The sequence below is a fragment of the Molothrus aeneus genome, chromosome 15 (genome assembly GCF_037042795.1).
Source record: "Molothrus aeneus isolate 106 chromosome 15, BPBGC_Maene_1.0, whole genome shotgun sequence".
NCBI classification, from domain to species: domain Eukaryota; kingdom Metazoa; phylum Chordata; class Aves; order Passeriformes; family Icteridae; genus Molothrus; species Molothrus aeneus.
In genome coordinates this window covers 1,360,151-1,377,808 of record NC_089660.1, presented here as the reverse complement: position 1 = coordinate 1,377,808, position 17,658 = coordinate 1,360,151, and the positions used below count along the sequence as shown (strand labels likewise).

Below are 17,658 nucleotides of genomic sequence, written 5' to 3'. Positions count from 1 at the left end.
CCCACAGCTACTGGATTTTTGGGAGATCTGTGCCTTCCTGCCCTGCAGGTGTTCCTGTCTCTGAACGTCTGTGAGCTCCAGTTTTTCCTGGTTTTGTCAGGCAGGCCCCTCTGGAGCAGGGACAGGCTCTGGGCTGTGTCACCTGTGGAGCTGGGCAGGTGCATTTCTGTGCATCTTTGAGCTCTGCCCAAGCTGTGTAATATTCCTGCCCCGCTCTGGTGATGAATTCTCAGCTCTTTAGGGCTGGAGAGCAGCAACACCTCGGACCAGACTAAACGGGCACTTAACGAGGCCGAGTGTAACAGGGCTCCCCTGGAATTACCCAGCACATTAAGGCCAAACGAGCTCATCCTGAATTCATTAGCGATGATTACTCTGAGTGCCAGAGGAATTAATAATCATTAGCATTTCCTAAGGAGGGCTGCCGGATCCGGGGCTCCACAGGTTTCCCCAGGCAGCTGCATTCGAGGGAGTCATTAACTGCAGCTCCGTGGGCACTGCAGAGCTCCCTCTGATATCTTCAATCCGCACTCCCAGTTCAGTTGCAATCCAGCTCTAAAAGCACTTCAAAGCCCGGCACTGCCTGGCTCAGTTACTGCTGGAATTACCTCCCTTATTCTCGTTTTGTCTCTGAGTGAATCTCCCTGGCTTTCTGCAGCTCTTCTGAAAGGTTAATAAACCTGGGAGGCTGCTGGGAGCCACCCAAGGGCAAGGGGACTCCGCAGACAAAGGGAATGCAAAAACGCTGTGTTATTATTTTGTGCAAGCAAATTCTCAAAGTAAAGATATCCAAGGCTTTGATTTGGCTCCTTAAAGCTCCCTCTGTTCCCAGCAGCATTTGAAGACTCGGCTGTTTTGCATATCAGAGGCAGCTGACTTGGAGGCACAGGGAATTCACTGCTCACTTTGGTTGACCTTTTCCTTTGGGGATGAGCTTCCACAAGAGTTTTACTTCTCTGACAACTTACTCCTGTTCACTGTCTTCAAATACCACACACTTGGAATTTACATTATCCTGGTACATGCAAATACAGCAATGAGCTTTTCTGCATAGCTGCTCCTTGTAAGCAGCAGAATCAAATCATGGCATTATGGAGTCTCCTGTCCATGCCTATATGGAGCTGTCAGCATTTTTGTATCTCATCATGGAACAATATAATGTGGTATCAATATAATAATGGTATCAATATAATCTGATCTTTATGGACAGGGAGCATAAAAGCTCAAGTACCGTTCATATAATCTGATTATCTCCTTCCTTTTACATAGGACTGGGCTGCTTTCCTTATCCAGTTTGATCTCTGTCCCAAGGTCTCTGTGGTGCTACTCTGCCAGTGGAATTGTCCTCTGCAAGTTTTATGTGAGCAGGAGAGTTTATGGCTTGAGTTCATGGACCTCCTTCCCAAGGCTGGGCAGGTCCCCCTGGAGCAGAGCAGTGGGGACTGAGGCTGCCATGGCTGTGCCACCCCTGCCCTGCTCCCTGTGCCAGTGCTGCTCTGCTCTTACAGCTGGGGCCTCAGCACTGGGGTCCAGATGGGAAAGGAAGTTTCCTTTCGTTGGGTTCAGCAATCTTGGGATTAAGCTGAAGGAGTTTCAATTAACATACTAAGCGTCAAATATGTTTTCAGGATAGTCAGAGTCATTTTGCAGCCACTTTTAAACCAAAAGTGCAAAGGAAATCCTGGTGGTGACAAAAGTTTCCCCAGGTCTTTCTCTGCAGAGCTGAGAACTGGTGCATGGTCCATTTATATTTTACTTTTATTCCATCCTGAATCCAAAACCAGTGAAATCTTAAAAGTAAAAATGCATATTTTGTTTCAGTCTGCATTAAAGGAAAGCTGAGCCTTTGGCCTTGACTCCTGCTGATCTCCAGGTTATTGGCAAGGATGCACAATTGCCTGATGACCTTGACTGTCACACAGGTCGATGGCATTGCTGTGACTCAGGGGCCATAAAGCTCCACTTCCAAGGGTGTGGGCCAGGTGGGCTGAGAGCTGGGGCTGCTCTATAAAGCCAGGGCTCAGCCCAGCTGCTCCATCCTGCTCCATCCAGCTGCTGTTCTGCTCCCCAGGCTCATCCCAAGGCAGCCATGGCATTCTCAGGCAAATACGAGTTCGAGGGCGACGAGAACTACGACGCCTTTGTGCAGAAGATTGGTGAGTCTGGCTGGGTTTGTGCAGAAGATTGGTGAGTCTGGCTGGGTTTGTGTAGAGATTGCTGAGTCTGAGTCTGGCTGGGTTTGTGTAGAAGATTGGTGAGTCTGGCTGGGGTTTGTGCAGGAGATTGGTCTGGCTGGGGTCAGGCACAGGGTATGAATTGGGAAAAACACTGGGGAAAGGCTGGGAGAGCTGAGATTGTTCAGCCTGGAGAGAAGAAACTTAGGGTGACCCAGCTGTGGCCTCCCAGTGCCTGAAGGGGCTACAGGAAGGATGGAGAGAGACTTTACAAGGAATGGAGTGACAGGACAAGGGGGAAGGGATTCAAATTTGCAGAGTGTAGGTTTAGATGGGATATTAGGAAGAAATTCTTCCCTGGGAGGGTGATGCCCAGAGAAGCTGTGGATGCCCAGAGGAGCTGTGGCTGCCCCTGGATCCCTGGCAGTGTCCAAGGCCAGGTTGGATGGGGCCTGGAGCAGCCTGGGACAGTGGAAGGTGGGTTGGATGATCTTTAAGCTCCCTCCCAACACAAACTGTCCAAAGATTCCATGTGCCTCTAGTTAAAGAGCAAGAGCAAATATACAAATAGGTATGTGCAGCTAAATAGCAAAGGCCCAAGGTCACACAGATGAAACTCCAAGTACTGCATACATAGGCTATGGAGAAGGGAATATTTTATGTACTTTGTACATTTTTCCTGGTGGTTTTTGTTGTTTAAGGTCTCCCCAGTGACAAGGTTGAAATGGGAAGGAACTGCAAGATTGTGACAGAGGTGGTGCAGAATGGGAATGACTTCACGTGGACACAGCACTTCCCAGGAGGCCGCACCACCACCAACACCTTCACCGTGGGCAAGGAGGCAGACATGGAGACCATGGGAGGGAAGAGGTTCAAGGTAAATTCATGGAGCTCCTCAGCTCCCCAGCCTCAGGGGATTTGGATTTAGGGTGAAAAGCAAACCTGTGTCAGGCCTAGTGAAGGTGTCCCTGCCCATGGCAGGGAGTGGGACATGAGGGGCTCTAAGGGCCTTTCCAGCCCAGACCACCCTGGGGTTCCCTGAGTCCATCATCCCAGATCCCTGGGCTGTCTGCCAGAACCGTTTTCAGAGCTGTTAATGAGCGATGTGCAGATCTGGAACCTGCAGGAACTGGGAGATGAACAAGTGTCTGTTTAACCTGAGAACATTCAAGAACTAAAGCCCACGGATTTCAGCCCTGTGCAGCACACAACCTCTGTCTCATAAACTCCCAGCACCAGGTGTGCAGGTGTTTACAGAATCTGGCAACAGAAATCCAGCAATCCCAGCAACAGGAACCCTTTTTCTCTCACAGGCAACTGTCAAAATGGAAGATGGGAAACTTGTAGCTGATTTCCCCAACTACCGCCACACTTCAGAGATCTGTGGGGGGAAGCTGGTGGAGGTGAGTGCTCAAAGATCCAGGGTAGTTCACAAAAACAAAGAGAATCCCCAAAATTTGAAATTTAGGAAAAAATCTTAAATGAAGGACAGGCTCTGAGCCATCCCCAGGGCTGTTCCCCTGGGACTCTGGGGCTCTGATTACACTGCTCAACCACAGTTTTGGGTTGTTCTTTGTTCCAGATTTCTACTTCTTCTGGTGTAGTCTACAAAAGGACCAGCAAAAAGATTGCCTAAGGCAGCAAGGCCAGTCTCTTCCAGTGCACTGAAAGCCAACAATAAAATAAATAAAATAAAGTTCCGTCTTTGTCTCTTTCTTGGTTTTGCAAACATCATGTTAATGCTGACTCCATTCCTAAATATCTGACAGGGATGGAACCAGATGAGATTTAAGGTCCTTCCCAACCAAACCCTTCTGTGACTCTGATTGTCTGCTCTGAGGGACACCAGTGGTGCTCAGAGCACCACTTTGTGCCCTGAGAGGAGCCCTGAGCCTTAAAACCAAGACCTTTTAATCACTTCCTGTGCAGACCAGATGCCTTGATGGGGCTGGGAGGGACTTTTACAATTCCAGCTGACAAATTCCTTACTCTTTTTGGCTGGCAAAGCCTGATTCCATTAACAAGGGCTGTGCTGGGGTGTGGAGGAGGAAGCCCAGTGACACAATCTCCAGCAACAGTGTCACTTCCCAGCTCAGCTTTAGGAAATGACTGTTGGTTTCCATGCTTTATTATAACAATGCAATAACCAAAGCATTCTGCACCAGTATGTGAGTTACATGTCCATGGCATGTTGGAATAATCATGGAATACATAATGGGTGCCTTTGGGATGGAGGCATTCCTGAGGCTGCTGAAGGCCTGGTACCCTGTGGGTTTGATGACATCAAGGAAAAGTCTCGATAGCCCAACCAGGGTGCAACCAGCTGATAATCCCATAGGCAAATGTGGAATCATTTGATAATCTCAGGCACGTCCCATGTAAGGCCCCGCTTTGTTGGATTGAGGCCCATTTCCATATTTTATCCCCATAGTTTCTCCTCCTACACTTCATTGAGATAATCTTGGTCAGGATAAATCAAGAATCCAGTAAATAAGCTGTCAGTCCAGTAGGGATCATAAAAGAGCCCATTTTGCTCTGAGTAAAAGATCTGCAGCCACACCTCATCCTCCTGCTTCAGCGCCAGGATGGTGGATCCAGAGGCCACGTCGTGGTTCCCGGTGTTGGCATCGAAAGTCTTGATGCGGTACTGGCCGTTGTGGACCAGGCCGATGGCCAGGTGCTTGTTGGCCAAAGTGATGTCGTAGGTGAAGTAGTAAATCCCTGGGATGCTGCAGATGAACTTCCCACTGGAAGCATTGTAATGTCCTCCCTCGTTCATCAGGATCCTGTCAAACTTGATGGGCAGCCTCTCCCGGGGGTAGCTGGTGGACACGGCCACAGAGAAGGCAGACCTGGCCCTGCTGGCCCCGCAGCTGCAGGGCCCCGGCAGCCCGGCCTCGCCCTGGCTCCCTTTGGGCCCCTTCTTCCCCGGGGCCCCGTTTTTCCCGGGATTGCCCTTTAAACCCTTGGGCCCGCGGGGCCCTGCCTTGCCAATGGCTCCTGCTTTCCCCTTCGGGCCTGGCTTGCCAGGGTTTCCTGTTCTGCCCTGGGGACCTGGAAGACAAATGATCTTATCAGGATTTCTTATCGCTCTTGAGGGAAAGAGCTGATACAGTGAGTGGAAGGGGGTTAGAGCATTGCAGCAGGGATTTCATTTAGGAGGAAGCCATTGCTGTGTGAGAATCCCAATGAAATCCCACCGGGGCTGGACATCTGTCTGGACTGACCAGCCAGGGTAGGCAGGGAGCTGGTGTGGTAACGGTGGAATTTTGTCCTTTTTAAGGACCAAAAGGCTGATTCCACTATCTGGCTCACTTGAGAAAAGGAGGAATTACAGAACAAGCTTTACATGTTTGGGTTTTATAGAGTAGGGCAGGTTTGTGAAGCTTTCAGAGCCTCAGTTTGAGCAGGTGAATACTTTTGATCTCATGTCTTTCCTTTCTCTTAGTTTATTTATTTTTTTTTTTACACTTAGCACGAGACTGTATAAAAACAAGGTAAAAGTAAATCTAGATGTTGCAAAAAGCCCAGCCCAGCCCAGCTGGGGGATGAACCAGCAAACACCGGGGGAAGGGGCTGCCTTGAGATGGGGAGGGAGTTGGGCTGGCTGGCAGCGATTCTGCCTCGGTGGTATCTGATTTGAGCAAAACCGTGCGGATTTATGCAGTGCCTCTTGACCTGCTGTTAGCAAGAGCAGATCGAAATGCGGCTGTGGCTGGAAATCTGCTCTCCAGATTGCCGGCTTGGGAGGGAGGAGGGAGGCAGCCGCAGGCTGGGCTCGCTGGCGTTGCTGAGGCAGGAGTGCTCTCTAGTGTGGCAGAGGGAAATCTCTGCTGTGCACAGCGCTGCTCCTGCTGCCTCTGACTCCGGCACAGCCCCGCCTCGGCTCTGTTTGCCCTGCGCTAGGTCCGGCATGGCCAGCGCCTGTCCCGTTACAGCGCTCAGGGCAGCCGATCCTGCCTTTTCTCTCGTGGCTCTGGTTTTCCTGGGAGCAGGAACCTGAGACCAGCTCCTTGTCTGCTCTAGAGAGCCCTGAGCAGCGCAGGGCCGACCTCACTGTGTCACCGAATGAATCCAACACAGACTGCAGCTGTGAGGACATGGTGGGAGCGTGGAGCCCCTCGGACAAGCGGGACCATTCGGAGGGCGAACAGTGGGAATTGGAGTTTCCCATGAGGTGGAGCTGTGAAGGGGCCGTTCCCGCAGCCTCCACCCTTCCATTGTCACCTTGAGCGCCTCTCTCTTACCTTCATCGCCGTGCTCGCCCTTGTCCCCGTCCTGGCCGTCCTTGCCGTCCTTGCCCGGGAAGCCCATCCTGCCCACGGTGCCGGGAGTGCCGGGCACGCCCGGGGGCCCGGGGGGCCCGGGGGGCCCTGGCAGGCTGCAGGCCAGCTGGGCCCCCTCCCGCAGCTCCCGCTTGGCAAAGCCCCCCAGGATGTGGTTTGCCACGCAGGGCACGGTCCAGAGCAGCAGCACAGCAGAGATCATGGCACAGCCTGTGGGGAGCAGACGGGATCAGCAGCCTGAGGGCACCGCTGGCATGGCTGGTGTAGAAACTTGCAGGAAAGTGGGAGATTATTTGGCTTGTCCTGGCAGGGTGGGGGAGCCGTTTGCTTTGGTGTGATGCGATTCCAAGGACTTGGCTCATGGAGTTTTCTAGGTCAGACCAATATTTTTATCAAACTTACTCTTCTCCAGCTCTGTGTCTGTGGCCATCTCTCATTTCACTTTGCTCCCTGAGCCTCTTTTCCCCCCAAACAGCAGGAGCAATGGCAGAGGGGTGCAGAAAGCAGCTGCTTGGGAGCAGGGGAGTGGAAGAAGGAGAACGGGGTTTGGTGTGAACATCCCCAGCATGACCTGTCCATGGTTGGGTCACTGGGGTTTTCTCAAAGCACAAAGCCCATCATGTGATGAGGGCAGGACTCAGAAGAGAGGCTGGGCAGGCTTTGGGCCAGGCCTTGGTGCCTTTTGCCTGTCAGATGAGCTGAGCCTCATCCCCTTCTGCACTGCAGCTCAGCTTTAGCAGTTCCCCAGTACTGTTATGTGCAAGCCCTGCACTGGAAATAAGATGCTTAAAGCACCGGCTAAATTCCATGTTGGCCTCAGCTCTTATCCTGCTCTCAGCTCCTGAGGGGTGGAAATGCATATTTAGATGCTCCAAATCCAGCCAGCTGATGCTACATATTTATGCTCAGTGAGAGCCCCCAGTTCTGTGATATTATAATTAAGAACATGCAGAGGAGAGGGAAATGCAAACCAGATCCAGGGCTGGATTTGGCTGCTTAAGCCCTTTGGTTCTTCAGCTCTGATTTGCTGCTGGTTGGTTTAATGGACTTCTGAGATGGAAAACACCACCCAGTGTTCATGTGGAAGGTTGAATGAAGGCTTCTGAGTTCATGGGAAGGGAAACAAATGCCTGTGGAGTGGGAGATCACAAGACAAGCTGCATCCCTGCTTCCCAGGAACCCTCCAACAGGGCAGAGCAGTGAGAGGTGTCTGGAGGTAGATGTGACTCACAAGCTGTGGCAGGGAAAAATGTCATTGTGGAGCATAACCTGGAGAAAAGCTGGGAATGCCTCCTGTAGAGAAGAAAGGTGTGAGAAGGAGCAGAGGGTGGGAGAGCAGCTCCTCCTGTGACAGTTTCTTACCATAATCACTTCTGATATCTTGAGACAACCCAGCTCATTGACCCGATGGGATAAATAGTGGCAAACAAAACCCCCGAGGCTGGGAGGTCTGTGGGACCAGTACTTGGAGAAGTGGGGAGCTGGCACAGCTCCAGAGCTGGTGCTAATTAACAGCTCCACAAGAACACTTCATCCCATATCCCAGCAATGTGTGTGGGATGCAAAGCACCGCCACATCCACAAGAGCATCTATAAATAACCTCTTCAAGAAATCTTTTTGAAAGAGAACAAACCTCATGCTGTTCCACCTTAAAAGGAAAATTGTTCCTCGATGTAGAAGGTCCGATGAGCTCCAAAAAGCAAATTGGAAGCAGATCAGCATCTCCCCTCTCCATGGTGTGGGCAGGCAGCCCAGCACAGGAGGCTGTGCAGCAGCAGGGCTGATTTTCCAATGACATTTTAACCAACGGCTTTGTCACCAGGGTTAGAGACCTTTGGGCCGTGACCAATGCCTGTTGTGCATTAAAGAACTGTTTCTGTGAGAAAAGATCCTGCCTGGAAGAGTCAGGATCAGCTGTACTTTCTGCTGCTTCCAGGGCAGCTGGGCTGAAATCCCAGAGGAAAATCCCTGAGGGTTGCCAGATGCAGGGTTTGGTGGCACGTGCAGTGACGATGATTTTTTGGCCAGTGAAGCCACCCTGTGCCATGTGGTGGTGGGAATAGGAAACTGAGGGAATTGCTGCTTGAAGGGAGGCATGAGCAGGATGAGGGGACCCAGCAGTGAGTGAACACTGTGACTTTCTTCTCTATTTCAGTATTTGAGGTTATTCTTTCAGTATTCTTCTCCTTTCAGTATTTGAGGCTTTCTCAAATAAAACATCCATCTTTCTGCTTCACAATTTCCTAGTGTACCTCAAGGTGTCTTAATTAATCTTCAAGATAATCATTATCCCCATGAGCCTAACTCTCAGCTCTGGAGGTTGCCCTGCAGCATCCCTGGGGTGGAAGCAAAGGAGTCCTTGGGTGTGAGGCTGATGTAGGTGAAATCAGGTGTGACAGCAGTGACAGAACACCGGAAATGGGTAGATTTAACTGATAGGAGCCAGGGAAGCACTTACACCCACAGGGGTTTGATGTGTTCCCTGCTGCTGCACAAAGCAAAGGAGGGAAAGCAGAGGATGCACCTTCTGTCCTTAGCTGCAGGCACCGGGAATTCCTGTGCCAAACTGTTCCCTAGCCTGGAGCACAAACACCAGGAATTCCAGTGCCAAACCCTCCTAACCCCGAGCTGAAACCCTCTTGGCAGCTGCCCAGCGCAGGACAGCCTGAAGGAGGTGGGAGCTCCCAGCAAAAGCTGAGGAATGTTTCCTTCATGGTGTTATTTCTTTACTGGCAACTGTTGCCTTTATGGATTCCTGTGCAGGCTTTGGAAACCTGAGTGCTCAGTGACTTAGACCTTATTTGGGAAGTTTTCAAAGCTAAGGTTAAGAGGAGGGAGAGGCAGAGGAAGGAAAAGTGGATCTACTCACCAGCCTGATCTCCTCAGTGAGATCCTGACAGGCGCTGGCAGCCCCCAGGGCTTCGGGCAGATGTTTTGCTGCAGATCCACAGCCCCGCCCTGCCACAGCAGGTCCTGGGAGGGCTGTGCAGGATTGACTTTGGTCCTTTTTATTCCTGCTTTACTCCTTCTCGTGCGTAGTTTGAGCTCCCTGCAGCAGCTCCACTTTGGCTCCACGTTGCCAAAGGCATATTTTTATTATTGTGTAATGGATCCGTGCCTCTTCCTCGGTCACGTGGTACGGGAAGGGATTTTTATGCACATGTGGCTGGAAAGCTCTTGATGCTTAGGGAGCTTTTTCCTTTCTCCCTCTCCCTCACAGTCCTGCAGGAAAGGCTCAGGGGCTGCCTGGATCCTTTCTGATTGATGCTGCCCCTCTCTGCTGTAGTTGCTGCCCTCACAAGCAGGGAATGGGTAACGCTGATCCAACTGGGGAACAACTTCCAGACTTTATCCTGGAGCATTAAAGGGAAGAAAATTTTGTCCTAGGAGTGGAAACTCACTTCAATCACTCCAGGCTTGAATTTAAGGACCAAGTCATGAGATAACAGCTCTGCAAATGCAAATTTGTACCTTGGCACTTCTTCAGGCTGATGTGCACTACAACTTCATCTTAGGGATGGCCGGGCAAGAATGCTTCTGTCTTGGGAAAGGATTGGGATTTTGTTTTAAGCTTGGAAAATAATTACAACCCCCCAACAATTGCTTCAGGTGAGGCAGGAACAGCAGCTGAGGCTGGAGCAGGATGCTCTGGGATGCTGCCAGGGCTGGTATCGACCAGACTCATCTTTGGTTGTGGGTTCCTGCTCTGGCCCCAGCAGGATCCCTCATGGGTGTGGGACAGGCGTGTGCCTGCTCCAAACCCTGCCCTGCAGCCAGTAAATCCTTTCTGCTCAGTGCAGAACATCAGCTGATCAGGAGAATGCTGGAATTGTCATTCCTTGCTCTGCCCAGATTCATCCTTCTCAGAGCTGTCATGGTTTATTTTTAAGCTTTCCCCTGTGCTTGCTTTTGGCACTTGGTGGGAACGGATCTAACCTAAAAATGAAGTCTGTACACAGTTGGCTTTGTGAGCTGGGCCAGTTTAGATGCTCCTGGGAGGACTGGGAACATTTGGCTGAGGAAGCACAGGGCTGTTTTCATGCTGTGCTGATGGTCCCACAGAGCTCCTGCAGAGCCAGAGCCCGGCCCCAGCTCCCTGGCACTGAAGAACCTCCAGGGGAACAGCCCTTCCCAAACCCATGCAATCTTCAGCTTTGCATTTCCCTGGGAAAAGGGCTGCTCTAGAAAAGCTGGCTCCCCTCTGGCACTGGGGTGAGCACAGCTGGGACAGACCCAGACACTGCTCCAAGGGCTGCTCGGGAAATTGGTCAGATAGAAATTCTCACTTTTTGCCTGTTTCTATGAATTTGTAAGAACTCAGATCTCGTGCTGGGCCCCTCTGCCTGGGTGTGGGCCAAAAGGCTCAAGGCATTGCATGTGAAATAGAAAACCAGGTGAACGCTTCCCTGGGCTGTGCTGCTGTGCCAGTGGGATGGGCCTGGGAAGCCACAGTTTCCTCAGATGGTGTGGAAAGGAACAGCTCCTCTGCTGACTCTGCTCCTACCCCATGGCACCTGTGCTTTGGGATGGGTGTGACACGGGCCAGGGACGAGAGGATGCTGGGACACACAGCAATGCTGCCAGGCAGCTCCAGGCAGGAGCAGGGAATTCACAGTTCAGGGTGGTTTTGTGCCCAGGTCTGCAGCATGGGGAGGGCAGTGAGAGCCTGACCTAGTTCAGCACTGTGGGGAAAAACTGCTGGGAATGGAAGCTCCTTCTGGGCAGATGGAAAATCTGTCTGTGCTGCACAGCCAGGCCAGGCTCCACCGGGGTCCCAGACAGCTCTGCTGAGAACACTTGGCAGCACAATTTGTTAAATAAACAAACTGCCCAGAGAATCAGAGCAGCCTGAGACTCGTGCTCAGACACTGCAGGGGACATTCAGCAGATCTTGTCCCCTCTCTGCTGTGACTGCTGTGGTGTCCCCAGGGAAGGGGGGCTGCCTCAGGGACCGGTGTGGGCTGGGGGTGCAGCCCCTGCTCAGGATGCTCTGCCTGGAGTGGGAGGGGAACAACTCAAACAATGCCCTGCTTGGAAAGCTGTCAGTGAGCAGAGAAGGTGTTCATGCTGCTTTTGGGGTGAATAATGCCAAAACCAGCCTGATCCATGGATCCCAAAGTTAAACATCCTGAGAGCCAGGTGAAAATGGGGCAGATGATAAAGTGCCTGATAAAGGAACAAACAAGTGATGCTACTGACACCTCACCCAAAGGTGCTGAGCTGGCACAGCTGGCCCAGACACATCTGCCTGCCAGCCCAGGCCCACTGTTTAACAGAGGGTTTTCCAACACACCCCTCTTGGAGAGTGTGTGGAGATTCCTCCTGGGAGTGGGGACGCCCCTCAAGGCCACTCCTCAGGGCTGAGCCAGAGAGATTTGCCCACAGTGGTTGGTGTGGATGAGTAACACCATTCTCTAGCTAATACTTTTTACTGTCTTTAGTATAATTGCCTCAATATAACTGCTTTAATAGAAATGCTTCAGTTTTGCTTCAAAACTAGTGCACTGTAACTATACTAGTAGTTCTGGCTATCCATACTAGGTAGCAAATAATTCTGCTTAAGGCCTTTTTAGTCTTATCACTAGCATAATAAATCATTTATTTCTATATAAATATATCTGGTTTGTCATCCTTAATCCTGCAGGACAAAGTCACCTAAAGGTTCATTCACCCTTTGCTGTTGCTGTGCACGTGCTGTGGGGGAGATGTGGGAGTGCCTAAATGTGGGCAACCATCAGTGCCCAGGGCAGGGCTGTGTCCCAGCCTGGAAGGATTTCCCCTTGTTTACCTTCTGAGAACTCACTGGTTTCATTGTTAGGCACTGACCTTGCAGCCACGACTTTGTAACCAAATAAAATGATTCAGCAAATGCCAGAAGAGCTGAAATTCACACCAAGGCTAGAGGCAGCTTCAAACCCAGCAGTAACAATGGGAGTGTGCCTCACCAAGATGAGTGTCAGTGCTTTGGGGTTTTGGGGAGATACTAATGGGAAGGATGAAGCATTTTTCCACACAACAAGCCTCCAGTCTTACTGTGGGATGGTGATTTGAGTAATTTTTATTGCCCTGCATAAAAGCAGTTTGGAAGCCTGTAAGCAGCCTACAGAGAGTGATTGTCCCTCTCCAAAAGCCCCCATAAAAATGAGTCAAAACCCTGTTTAAACTTAAAGGATGCCCTTGAGACCATTAGCTCTGCTTAGGAGCTGCAGCCCTGACCCATTAAGATAAAAATAAATAGAGCTTATTTTGGGAAGATGGAAGTGGGAACCAGCCCAATCACCAGTGAGCCACTGCCAGCACTGAGCAAATGCTGTCTAAAGCTTGGGGTTATTGCTTTTTGTTCCATATACCTTCTACTAATAATTCAAAGTAAATTCAGTAAATTCTGTAATTCAAAGTAAATTCAGCAACCTTTTTGACCCACCACAATCTGCCCTGCCTTGGTACCAAGTAACATAATTAGACAAGAAGGGATTTCTGAAAGCACCTTGTATTTCCCAATCACAAAAAACCTCCAGCCCCCCTGCTCTGGAGTCTGCAGCGTAGACTTGCACCATAACCAGATCCAACAATAATGTAAAATAAACAAGACACCAACAAAATGAGAAACAATTTCCCTACTTCTACCTTAAAGCCACAACTGAAACTCCATGGTGGAGATCCTGCAAGAAGGACCAGTATAAAAAAATTCTGAAAAAATAACTCAAATCTAGTGTACAGCAGGTGACCTCAAACCTCACCTCAGGCGGCAAACAGGGCAGGTAACACCAGCAGACTCTCTCTCAAAAATTTTTCACAATTTTTGATTCTTCAGGGCTTTCTTTGCTCTTCTCCTTGTAAACAAGAGCTTGTCAGGCAGGAAAATACACCAGGGAAGCTGAAGGAGATAGTAACAAGCTTGGCAAACTCAGTTTTCCACTGCAGCACACCAAGGCAAGAGGGATAAGCCCTAAATTAAGCTACCTGTAAGATGCTCTCAAAGCAGCCTCAAACCTCCTTCCTTAACAAGACCCACAACTTTATACCCAGTGAGCAGCTAGGGGCTGGATTGGTCAGCTCAGAGCTGGTAAAACTACTCTACCAGCACATGGAGAGGGGCCAAAGGCTAAGAGCAGTAATATTTAGCTTTATATATTCCTGCAAATAAGCCAGGATTAATTAGAGCAGGCAGCACTAATGCCTCCCCAGCTCCCTCTGCGGGCTGGCACTCGCTCCCAGCCTGTAATTTCCCATGTAAAAAAGGTTAATTCAGAATTAGTATCTCTTTATAATAAGCTCCCAGGGCCAAGGCTTAGCCCAACTGCACTGAACCTGTGGTTTCAGGGACCAGCTGCAGATCTTTCTCTTTGTTTCCTAATCAGAAGGAAACCTCCCTCATATTCCACAGCTGCAACCTATATAAGGGATGGGGCTCAGGCACTCTTGTTTTTCCTCGAATACTTGAGGGGAGGTAATTGCTCATCTGCAGCCCTCAAGAGCATGGAGAGCGCTTGGAGGATCTGCGTTTGTTTGTACTGCTGCTTGCCCTGGCTCTCTGCTGGCACCCAGTGCTCGCCCCGGGCCCGGGGGGGCTCTGCGGAGACCCCAGGGTTTTTGGCAGTTCCCGAGGATGCTGCGAGCCTGCTCAGCGCGGGGCTGCAGCTGCCCCGAGGTGCGGCCCCAGCCCACGCCCTCCTGCCCCCGCTGCTCAAGGTGCTGCACGACCGCGGCCCCCGGGGCTGGCACAGCGAGGCGCCGCGGCTGCAGCCGGACTCCAGGGCCCTTCGCTACATGAAGAGGCTGTACAGGATGTCTGCCACCAGGGACGGCATCCCCAAGGCGCAGCGAGGCCGCCTCTATAACACGGTGCGGCTCTTCACCCCGTGCTGGGAGTGCGAGCACAGCCCCGCGCACCTGGGTACAGGTAGGTGTGCGCTGCTGGCAAGGGCACGCGGGGTTTCTGCGAGTTCTGTGCCGGCAGCACCGGATAAAAACACCTCCTTTCTTTAGCACTGCTGCTATTTTAGTCCTGGAGGCTCTTCTCCTAAACTGGGGGAGCTTTTTATAGCCTACTTCTCTTTGAGTGGCATTAGGTACAGACTTTACAGGCTGGGGAACACCACACAAGTGGTACGTACAAGACATGCTGATGTTTCAGGCTGACTCATCTCCTCATGAGTCAGAAAAAGCCACAAGCAGATCTCAGGGAAGTAAGAAAAGTGGAAAAACTGTTGAGGCATAAGGGGCAGTACATTTCCTTCTACAGCCCATCTTGGCTTTGATTTTTCAAAGAACTGCAGCACTGGTATGAGATTTGTACCAAACTGCCACAACCCACTGCCAGAGACTCCTCTCCTTGCCTGGTGTGTTTGCTAGAGAAGAATCATGACCAAACCCTGACGGGAAGAGGAGAATTACTTGTAAATCAGGCTTAGAACTGGGATGGCTGGGCACACTGTAACATGGTGCTTCTATGGCTTTCCTAAATGTGGGCTGATCACAACAACAGCACCTAGAACTTATTGGCTGTTAATCCTGCTGAGATGACCTGAGTTCTCCTGGCTTGGGTTTTTCATAGAAAGACAGATAAACACAAGCATTGTGCTGCTGCACAGGAACAGCCCTTTGAGGTGGAGTTCATGGTTTGTATCATCTGGAGTGTTTAGTTCCTGTTACCTCACACCAGCACTAAAGAGACAACAGCTGACTTCCTCCTGTGCTGGTTCTTTTAAAGAAATGAATCATAATGACTGTTAAAATCAGGGGCTTTCTTAGTTTTGTTTTAAATTTCTTAATTTTTAACTCATATGCCCCTGACCAAAGTAGAAATTTCACATAGTAAATGTAAGGAAGGGCATTGAAATTGTTTTCTTATGCTGCTGAATAATTTTTACTTACCCACTACAACAGTATTTATGTCTAGGTGGAAAAATAAGACACACTAACACTACAGGAATCTGTTTCTCTTCCCAGGAGACGCTCACTCGGTGGATTTACTCTTCAGCTTGGATCGTGTTACTGCTCTGGAACACTTACTCAAGTCTGTCTTGCTCTATTCCTTTGACACATCTGTTCCCATTTCCTCTTCCATTACCTGCATATGCCATTTATCCCTTAAGGAACATGATTTTTCCAGCCAAGTTTGTCCCAGCATTTCCCACTCTTTAGCTTTTAGCCTGCACTTTGGTGTTAGGAAACGCAAATGGGTGGAGATGGATGTGACTTCTTTCCTCCAGCCTCTGATTGCAATGAACAGGAGGAACGTGCACATGGCTCTGAACTTCACTTGCCTGATGGGTGACCCACAAGGGAGCACGAAACTGGGAAACGCTGTGAATGTGACACTGGTTCCCCCTTCCCTTCTGCTCTATCTGAATGACACCAGCGAGCAAGCTTATCACCGGGGGAGCTCACTGGGGCACGGGAGGAAAAGCAGCAGCCCGCTGGTGGATGCTCCAAGGGGTGACCAAGGCAGTCCCCAGGGCAAAAGGGCCTCTCGCCAGCGAAGGAACGAGAATCCCAAAGCGGCCCCAGCCACCTCACCTCACAACCTGAGCGAGTACCTGAAGCAGTTTGCGTTCCCCCCGCACGAGTGCGAGCTGCACAACTTCCGCCTGAGCTTCAGCCAGCTGCGCTGGGACCGCTGGATCATCGCCCCGCACCGCTACAGCCCGCAGTTCTGCCGGGGGGACTGTCCCCGCGCCCTGGGCCAGCGCTACGGCTCCCCGGTGCACACCATGGTGCAGACCCTCATCTACGAGCGCCTGGACCCCGCCGTGCCCCGGCCCTCGTGCGTGCCCGCCGCCTACAGCCCGCTCAGCGTGCTGACCATCGAGCCCGACGGCTCCATCGCCTACAAGGAGTACGAGGACATGATCGCCACCAGGTGCACCTGCCGCTAGTGGCCCTGCTCGGGCTGGCTCTGCACTCCAAGTACAGCTTTTAGTTCTGCGTTCTCGAGGTCCTGCAGCTGCGGTCACTGAGCAGCGTTGCTGTAACTTCAGGAGCTGGGATTTAGCACCGAGTTACAGAAGGCGGTTTCACGCCAGAGCACTGGTTTTTGTACTCACTCAGCCTTTCTAGGATGTGCAATTAAATGTAAATAGTGTCTTTTTATCGGGAGAATTTTGCATTTAAAATGGGGGAAAGGTTTCAACTACTAAATGTCTATTTTAAGCTGCTTTATTACAGATTAAAAAAAAAAAAGGAGAGAAATAAATGGCTGTCACACATACCCTGACATGCAGTGCCTGCTACTCTGCCTCTACAGAAACCTTGTGTGTGGCATCTCCAGCAATGACTAGCAAGAGGAGAAAGTCTTTAATGTCAATTATTTCTCCAGTTTTTCATTCTCTTCCCCTACCACATTCCAGCTCTCCCAAGCAGGGTGACAAAACCCTTCCTCACAGTTCTATAAAGATTAACAGGTTGTTTTTTGCTTTTCTTCTGTTGCACTCTTTGGGCTTTCTCAGCTAAAAGAAGGGTAAGAATTTAAGGGCAGCTGTGGGTAATTTGTGAACACTTAAAGGCACTATTTTGGTAACAATTGGAATCAGGTGAAGCTTCCTTTGATTCAAAAATAAGGAGCAGCTGTCCATGGGGTGAGGGCAGAGCATTGTCCATGGGAGCCACACTAGCTTCTGGAGTAGGAAGAACTGTCTAAAAAGCTTAATCCCCCAAAATGGCTTCTAAAAGCCTTAAATGTGTTGATGTAAGTGCTGTTCAATGGGTTTAATATTCTGAAGCGTGGGGCTGCAGCTTTGTTTCCTCTCACAATGAAACTGTAGGTAACAAGTGCCTCAACTCTAGATGCTTTCACACCAAATTTTTACTGTAATTGATTTATTATGATTTGTTTTCTCCTCCTGGACTTGGGGTTCATACACAAACCTCTCAGCTTTAGTGGGGATTTTTCTTGTTTGTTTGTTAATTAAAGGCTGTGGAGCGGCACTATCTTGTAAAACTTGTTCAGAACATTCTTTAACATTGACTTGCTAATGGATTAATAAATAAATGCTGTAACTTTCTGCACTCAGTCACCCAACCAGCCCCTACCTGAGATCCTGAGCACCTCCAGAGGCTGGGAATTCAGCCTGGCAGGGCAGGGACTGCTGAGGGGTGTCACTCTGATGGTGCACCTGGTCACTGAACCCACGGATGGAGCGGTGTCTGGAGAGCTCCTGGAGCACAAATCTGCCCAAAAAGTGAATATAAAACC

The 17,658-nt window shown here is 50.4% G+C and overlaps 3 protein-coding genes across 4 annotated transcripts; 2 read left to right on the top strand and 1 right to left on the bottom strand.

Moving 5' to 3' along the window:
• Positions 1–2,081: 2,081 nt before the first annotated feature.
• FABP6 (fatty acid binding protein 6) lies at positions 2,082–3,810 on the top strand. The gene is made up of 4 exons (XM_066560402.1): positions 2,082–2,156; positions 2,876–3,051; positions 3,488–3,577; positions 3,757–3,810. The coding sequence occupies exons 1-4, from the start codon at positions 2,090–2,092 to the stop codon at positions 3,808–3,810; spliced, it is 387 nt and encodes a 128-aa protein (XP_066416499.1). The 5' UTR covers positions 2,082–2,089.
• Positions 3,811–4,612: 802 nt separating this feature from the next.
• C1QTNF2 (C1q and TNF related 2) lies at positions 4,613–6,662 on the bottom strand. Of its 2 annotated transcripts, XM_066559977.1 has the most exons (3): positions 6,422–6,662; positions 5,214–5,228; positions 4,613–5,009 (listed from the first exon to the last, which is right to left on the bottom strand). In XM_066559977.1, the coding sequence occupies exons 1-3, from the start codon at positions 6,660–6,662 to the stop codon at positions 4,615–4,617; spliced, it is 651 nt and encodes a 216-aa protein (XP_066416074.1). In that variant the 3' UTR covers positions 4,613–4,614. The 2 variants fall into 2 exon arrangements, with proteins under 2 accessions (XP_066416074.1, XP_066416073.1); XM_066559976.1 differs by having other exon boundaries at positions 4,613–5,228.
• Positions 6,663–13,940: 7,278 nt separating this feature from the next.
• Positions 13,941–16,342, top strand: GDF9 (growth differentiation factor 9). Its single transcript, XM_066559973.1, has 2 exons — positions 13,941–14,364; positions 15,414–16,342. Exons 1-2 carry the CDS (start codon positions 13,941–13,943, stop codon positions 16,340–16,342), a joined length of 1,353 nt encoding a protein of 450 aa, XP_066416070.1.
• Positions 16,343–17,658: the final 1,316 nt, after the last annotated feature.